The following is a 7936-nucleotide window of genomic DNA, read 5'->3' on the forward strand; positions in this document are numbered from 1 at the left end:
ACAAAGACCAATTTAGTTAGTGCACCTAGTTAACTCTATCTAATATACTCGATAAATGTGTATCAGTATGAGCTATAAACGCTTCACCTGCATCACAAACAATGTGTCCATACAGTTCAAACAAATACTGAGCATTATGACTCTAAAGGAGGAGTAATTACTGTAGGACTGTGGCATTATTATGACTGCACTGGGTGTAGCTTACCCAAACTACTGGAAACTGAACGCAACCATTAGCAGTGAAACGTAGCAAGATACCAGAAGCAAACTCAGATTTCCCGAGGATTACTGAATGCATTAAACACACCAGTGATACTGTCATGGTCTGCTAGGGAAACAACAACACACAAACACAACAACACACAAACACAACAACACACAAACACAACAACACACAACAGTACCGACCGAGGAGCTCAACCACGAAGTAAACGAGGTTTTTGAATGTAAAGTTAAAATATTAGCAGATATTAAATATGTTCGACGGAAGAAAAGGTTCTGTATTGTTGTTTTCCCCCTCAGTACTTCAATAACAGCACTTCGACTTGTTGTTTGTTTTCTAACATACATGTTGTCACTGTCTTTGTTTACACTTAACGACGCTAACATTTAGCAGCCGCGGGACAGTCTGTGCGGCAATACACCGACAACTTAGCTGTGTTTGTGAATTAATGAAGACCCAATGAACCGGGCACACAGGGAGACGACTGTGTACGTTTACTGAGTGCAAACTACTCCACATGAACAATCACCGAGCCTCATCGGTAGCTGGTTAGCTGCCCGTGCTAGCAGCAGAGTTGTGTTTGCTGAGGCGGAGAAAGAAAACTGTCCGTGAACCGTGACTGTAACCGGGCAACACGACGGTAAAACTCACCGTACAGAGCGTAAACCCAACGCGTTCAGGTGCTTCTGGCTATACGCGGCGGGAATAAAACTAAAAACAAATGAGGAAATGAGCTCAATGAGAGGAGATGCCGCATTATACTTCACATTCTTTACTTCCTGTTTTTGACAGCGAGGTGTCACAAGTTCAACTGTTCGGGTACAATCGATTTCAAGCCAAGTAAAAGGTTCCTAGTCCACACAGGGAGCGGGAGGTGTTATGGACTGTAGAGTAAGTCCTGTGTTATTAAATGTACCTGATGTAGGTTCATGCAGTAATATTTGGCACACCTTGCACTTGGGTGTCAGTCAGGTTTTAATCCTTATTTGACTCTGGGGATTATGGTGACACTGTTAATTTCAGTTTAGAAATACATTTTAACAAATTTACCCCATACTTTATCTTAACTTAGTTTTTATCACATCCTCCGGCAAATCTTTATTGCAGCCTGGGGATAATTATTGGACACTTTGGTTGGATTTGTTGATGAACTTCTGCAAGACTTGGAACCATCCAGTGACAATAGGAAGTCTTTTGTATACTATTTGTATCTATTTGTTACTTTAATAACCATATTCAGTCTTTTGTTTAAAGTATACCACACATTTACTTACTTATATATTTCTTTTATAAACAAATATAAACTTTAAAACCTAAAAAACAACCAAACTAAATAATATCTTACACTAAATCCATATTGCTCAGTTGTAAATATTTTAGTAGAAGACCTTTGAAAAATACACTACACATAATCATGAGCTACATTGTCACCAACATTAGTCTGCAGCCATTATGTCTTTAAACATCTTTTTCACTTGTGCATCCAGTGAAGTGATACATTTATGTTCGTATTAAAATAAGATATACATCATAATCATACATTTGTTCTACAGCACTAAAATGAAATGTTTAATTTGCTGTGTCATATTTAGAACTGCAACACTAATAAATAATCCCATGATGCTTTCACTCCCTGCTCTTATTCATGGGATTTATGCTCTTGAGGTTTCAGCTTGTATTTGTACAGTACAGTACGTTCATGTATTATTGTGTCACATAAATTATTTCTTTTCCTGGAATATAATGAGGAATGTTTTTATAGCATTTGTTTACCCATCTTACACATTTTAAGAAAAGATAACCAAGAGGTGATCTATGTTTTCACATGTTTATTTAATGTCATTGATTGTCAGAGGTGGGGTGTGTACAGAAAAGAAAGCTTGGACCAACACAGTGGAAAGATAAATTAAAGGTCTATTGTCTTTAAATGGACAAAAGGTCATTTAAAAACAACGAGCGCAAACAGAATTTAGTAGAAAACAAAACACACAAACAAAAGAAAACAAAAGTAATAAGTGAGATTGGAAGCTGGGATCAGAAGAGTCCAGAGGTGGGGCGGGCTGACTGAAGTCCTTAAGACTTGAGCTCCTTTTGTCTGTGACACTCAGGACAGGACCATAGTCTGGAATTCTAGGGAAAGAAAAGCTGTTGAAATTAACTGCAAACACACACCTTTACTTTTCATTCAACATCACAGACAATCACACACAACTTTCAACTTTACGCAGAACGGATAAATGTATGATTGAAAAGAAACACAGACTAAAAATCATCTTTCTGGATTTTCCAAATCCTTTGTCCTGTTATGTAAGACGGCTGAGCTCAGATGTCCCTGGTAACCGGACGATTGGCAAAACTGGGACAAGCATCTAGACGTCATGAAATCTTATAACATGGTTAAACAAAGATCCTCAAGATACCATTTAAGTACTCCCTGCACCAAATAAACATTGAAGAAAGAACCTGTAAGTAAAGGAGCCTGAGGCAATGGTGTCATTCAAAATGCAATTCAACTGCATGATTCAAATTAATTTAAATAAAAATGACAAACTTGGTATATAAAATTATTTTAACTTAATGGTTGAGTTAAACCTCAGTGGCCAGAACCAAGTACAACAGTGTCTGAAGAGAAAACCTAAATTAGGATAGAATTAAAACATTTTAAATTGAGTAAACTTGCTTGCTTTTCCCCAGATTTGAATCAAACTAGGTTTAGTTTGACTTTTTTTTCTGCAGGCAGAGCTGCTCTAAAATGAAGATAAAATGATGACGAGCAGGTCCAAAACACCACAGTTTTCTGGAAGCACAAATACAAACCTGTGCGAACCTTTATAGCAAATATATACACAACTAACTACTGTCAACTTGATCAGTCAGGACTCTAATACTGTATAAGTTAAGCAGGTTTATTAACTTCTAATAACTACAATGCACTTCAAGTTAAAAGTGCCCTAAGTTGTATAAAGTTAGTTGGCTCTTCTCTGTGGACACAGTGTGCTTGTTTGACTCCACCCACTGAGATTGGGGCCAACCAATGAGATCATTTCTGCCTCCATCATGAGTTTGTACAAATACTGTTTGAGATATCAGATACCAACCCTCTACTCCAATTTTGCCATCACTGTCATCATCAGCTGCTGAGATGAAGCTCTTGGTTTCTGCTTCAGTCAGTGTCCGCGCCCCGGGGACGAACCGTTGCAGGAAGTACCTACACAAACACACACACACAAAAACACACACACACACACACACACACAAACAAAACACATAACTACACCAATTCCTAAATTGCACGGCTCAAGTCGACCCTCAGCTCCTGTCACACAACAAAATAAAGGTGAATTATATAACACAAATGTAATAATAACACTTTGCCCATAGTGGATTATTAGGAGACGGCTTAATGGTGCCATCCCAATAATACCACTGTGTGATTTAATGCACTAAATCTCTCTTTCTGTCAGACACGCACACAAATACATAAGTTAACACTGTAACTCACTACAATAAAATACCAAAATTAAAGCAGCTTTTTTTGCAAAAAGAAAGATATCTGATTGTTTCCAGTACATAAGGCATGAACCAAGGTACATGAGGATTACAGCATCAGTTAGGATGATGGTCAATATGCAGTAAGTACTTGTCAGTATCTCGGGGAAGTGTTAAGATTATGTTATAACTATGATCACACACTTGAGCTCAGACTCCTCAATGTAGCCGCTGTTGTCGTCATCAAGGATCTGGAAGACATCTTTGACTTCCTGGGGTGTCTTTGAGGACAGGCCACACAGCTGGAAGAACTTTTTGTAGCAGAATGAGTCTGGAGCTGGAAACACACAACAAACACATCACAGTAACACGCAGAGCTTGACCGACGAGGTTCCTCAGGTTGGGAGCTGATGTGGAGATTAAAACTGCATGTGGCTGCTGTCCAGGTGGGAGATTTTCCAGCCCTGTTTTTATCTTTTAAGTCCAGCAGACACATGCCTCCACTAAAACACACAAGTTGATTGAAAACCTTTTCAAATTCAGATTTCATCACCATTCAGTTAAAGCTGGATATGACTTTAGTGGAGAGGATGCTGTACAATGTTGGGAACAATGCAGCCATAGAGAAGATTATCACCTTTTAAAGTAGAGTGTTATGAAGACACAGATCACGAGTAGGTCAACTCGGTCATGGATCAGGATTATTGTGCATTTTGTCAGAATTCGGTGTGAATTTAGTTAAAGTTACAGCTATTGATCCTGTGAAGGTAGGATCATAATGTCATGGATGCAGGAATTAAAATGATTAATTAGTTTAAAATATAGTAAAGTAAGGAGAGTGTGTGTGTGTGTGTGTGTGTGTGTGGAGATGCTACCTTGACAGTCTTTGACAGCATTTTCAATGGCCTCAGCTGAAAGGATGGAGGTGAGCGACATGTTGGTCCTGTACAGTCAAAGAAAACCTCTGTAAATTATTCACACACACTCTCTTTCTCTCTCTCTCTCTCTCTCGGACGCACATTTTCTTCACTTACTTCTGACATTTTTGTGTCATGCTGGATTAACTTTTTTGCATTTGCAGATGTATCTAGGTTAATATTATGATCCCATCCAAAAATCCAGTCATGATTGTTTTGGTAAATACGCCTGAGTCGTCAGAAAAAAAAGTAGAGAAGCAGTGAAATCACAAACTTATGTATGTACGTACCTGCTGTGTTTTTTAATGTATTCTATTTCATGAATTAAACATCCAATTAAATGCATAAATAATTGTGTTATGATCTCTCCCTGATCAGACTCCCTGGTCAGATTTCCCCTGGCCCCCTTAATGACTGAGGCTATAAGCTTCCCTTGAACTGTTTAATTGGATTGGGTGAGCTGTGCAAGATGATTGGCACTTAGGGACTGTGCAGAAATGATTGGGTTGTGTATACATGTATAAATGAAATAAAAAAGCAACCTACAACAGTGCTAACATTAGGCATATTATTAAACCCCTAGCCCATTAACAAACAGGGAAAATACTGCCACTTCCCAATTTTGAGCCACCAAAGGCATAATAAAAAGTTCAAACATATTTCCCTGCACTACAAACAAACATAGAGCCTCCCTTGAGCAAAAATACAATAAAAATACATCACTTTTCCGACCCCCTAATCATTTTAGTACAGTCCCTTAAAGCCTGAGTTCAGATATTATTGGGTTTTTATGTATTGAGCCTTTAATGTCTAAAAAAATGTTTAGTGAGCTGAAAACAAATCCTGTTATTAACCTAGAACATCTTTTATCAAGTCATTCATCGCTCAATTTGCTCTTTCAGTCTATAGCTGAGAAGGATTTTGTGGTAAAATAATAATAATAATATCCCAGTCAGGTAAAGCACACCTGGCTGACACCTGTATTCTCCCCCATGCAGCTGTGGGACTCACCGCTGTTGGCTCGGGTTCCTCTGCGTCCAGGTCCAAAGCAGCAGCAGATAAGGCTTTGTGGTGCTCTCTCACAGCTGGCTTGGTCTTATATAAGCCGGGGGGGATGCTTGAGTTTCCAACCTGTCCGAGGATCAAATTTTCCCGCAGCCGGCAGCGTCCTTCTCGTGTTCCTCACCTGCTCACCTGGCCAATTAGCCTTTACTGTTTATATCCGCTGCCCTCCCTCCTCCTTTAACTGTCATAACACTCTGGGTTTTTGTCCAATCAACTTTTCCCCTGTGTTACATTGCTCTCCCTCCTCCCTCCTCCCTCTCTCTGTCCCTCTCTTTACAGGTGCATATGGAAGCACAGACATCTCAAATTTAATCAGGCCCCCTTTTTCTCTCTTTGGTTTTAGTGAATAATCTCCCAAATTCAGATGACCGTGGGGAGCAGCAGGCCATAAATCATCTTATGTGTCACCAGGGGATTGTTATTCTTATCAGTAATCTTACATTATATGTCACAAGATCCGTCAGGAAAGGACTCAAAACTATCTGACTGTTTGAGAAGTGTTTTATTTACATATAAACCTGCTAAACGGGTTGAAATAATAAGATGAAGTGAGACTTAAGGAGTGAGTGTAAAAGTGCCATTTGGCAACTGCTTTACTGTAAGAAGACAATGTGGTATCTAGGCTATGTGTATCAAATTGTCCTCTGAAAGGAAGTTGAAAAAACGGTAATACTTAGAATACAATCCTGATTCTGCAGTAAAAAGAGAAGTAAACTAACAAGACAAAAAAAAACAACAACCAGATATTCAATTAAAACAACTACTTCCACCACTGCTACTTCCACTTAGAGACATCTCATAAACTCATTCCTCATTCACTTTATGTGAAACAGTGTGTATCCCGGGTCAGCTCCTCACATTACGATGGTTTTCATCTGGTAAAACACACCTGACCTACTGTAAGGTGAGGGGTCGAGTGGGGACTGCAGGTTTTTTTAAGGGGGGAGGGGGGTTGCACCTGGTCACCATGGCAACCGGCCACTCTAAACTGATGAGTCTGTTTTCTGCAAGAGGGAGGTCTGTCAAACCACCTGACACAGCAGCGTCTCTGGTGAATCCAGTCAGCACTAATGGCATTAGCAGAGGGGGGAGGGATGCTTTTTGTAACGAGAACCAAGGGAATAAATCTCATTATTCTTCAAAGTATCACAAGCAGTGACTTAACACTTTATGAGTGACAGCATTTTTAGTAGTCTCACAGCCGCTTGTGCTACAGAATCAGCTAGTTTACTCTTGTGGAGCTCAGAAAAAAACTGTATGTACTGTACTGCATCCATGCCTCCAAGTTTGCAATGTAAAACTGTAAAACACCTGAAACCCTTGTGACTCAGATGAGAGGCGCCACCTTGCGGCTGCTTCACATCCATGCAGAGCGATCTACTTGGGGGCAAGAGTAATTAAAGCTTTACCACTCACAGGGGTTGTAGGGTTTCAGGTTGCGGGAACGTCCCAGCAAAGGTTCCTCTATTCCTGGGTGAGACATGTGATGGTTCACCAACATCAGAGGGAGATGGGGCGGTCTGGTAGGGGGACTGCTGCCTTCAGCTCAGGGGGAGTGTGAGAATACACTGAGCTGATGGAGGCTGGTGGTCTGGAGCTCCAGTCACTCCTCTGGGGTCTCTGGGTCCTGGATGTCCAGCCATTGTCGACCACCTCCACATTAAAAGGACGTACATATGCAACAGGTCTGATCCTCAGATGATTCAGGCCCATTACATTTCTGCCAATAGATCCTCCTGAATGTTACATACGGGACATTTAAATGCTAATCAGCATATGTCCTAATTCAAAAAAAAAAAAAAAAAAGGTAATATATGTGAAATAGAACCGAATAGAGCTAAATGGAACAAACAAAGATTAGCATTATATAAACATATAGCTAGGTGCCGGTATGAACAGTTTCTGTTTGCCATACACTATTTCCTCATAAACAAACAGCCTTTTTTTTCAACAGTAGGTTTAGGATGGATTCAAAATACTTTTCCGTCATGTACACACCAACCACGGCAATGACACTGACGGTAAGTTAAGCCAATGTGCTCAGTGCACAGTTTGATGTTCTTCTCCATGTTAGCTTTTATTTTACCGCAAATCTCTGCCTGTAATGTAACGTTGTTTCAGTAATTTTACATTCTTATCTAGATAGATAGATAGATAGATAGAAAGATAGAAACACTATCAATCTTCGTGAAGAGGCGACTTCCACAGAACAAAAGCAACCACCCCAGATGGGACTCGAACC

General features: G+C 39.9%; 2 protein-coding genes across 2 annotated transcripts in view; both read right to left on the reverse strand.

Annotated features, from left to right (window-relative positions):
• Positions 1-1023, reverse strand: part of ccz1 (CCZ1 homolog, vacuolar protein trafficking and biogenesis associated) — a 14141-nt gene extending 13118 nt beyond the window's left edge. Inside the window, exon 1 of the mRNA XM_035671211.1 lies at positions 875-1023. The gene's annotated coding sequence lies outside the window, so the exon portion shown is untranslated. The remainder of the gene's footprint in view (positions 1-874) is intronic.
• Positions 1024-2049: 1026 nt separating this feature from the next.
• On the reverse strand, positions 2050-5808 carry pvalb9 (parvalbumin 9). Its single transcript, XM_035665621.1, has 5 exons — positions 5641-5808; positions 4588-4655; positions 3917-4049; positions 3322-3431; positions 2050-2353 (listed from the first exon to the last, which is right to left on the reverse strand). The coding sequence occupies exons 2-5, from the start codon at positions 4646-4648 to the stop codon at positions 2328-2330; spliced, it is 330 nt and encodes a 109-aa protein (XP_035521514.1). The 5' UTR covers positions 4649-4655; positions 5641-5808; the 3' UTR covers positions 2050-2327.
• Between the last annotated feature and the right edge of the window lie 2128 nt (positions 5809-7936).

Source organism: Morone saxatilis, unplaced genomic scaffold (genome assembly GCF_004916995.1).
Source record: "Morone saxatilis isolate NCDOM2014 unplaced genomic scaffold, NCSU_SB_2.0 Contig1, whole genome shotgun sequence".
Lineage (NCBI taxonomy): Eukaryota > Metazoa > Chordata > Actinopteri > Moronidae > Morone > Morone saxatilis.

Bases quoted from the DNA above. Each gene is read 5' to 3' on its own strand.
- pvalb9 (XM_035665621.1), bottom strand. From the start codon at position 4,648: ATGTCGCTCACCTCCATCCTTTCAGCTGAGGCCATTGAAAATGCTGTC. The intron at 3,432-3,916 runs GTGTGTGATCAT...GTGTTTGTGTAG, and splicing joins ATTGAGGAGTCTGAGCTCAA to GTACTTCCTGCAACGGTTCG. The intron at 2,354-3,321 runs GTTGGTATCTGA...TTCTTTCCCTAG, and splicing joins TGGCAAAATTGGAGTAGAGG to AATTCCAGACTATGGTCCTG.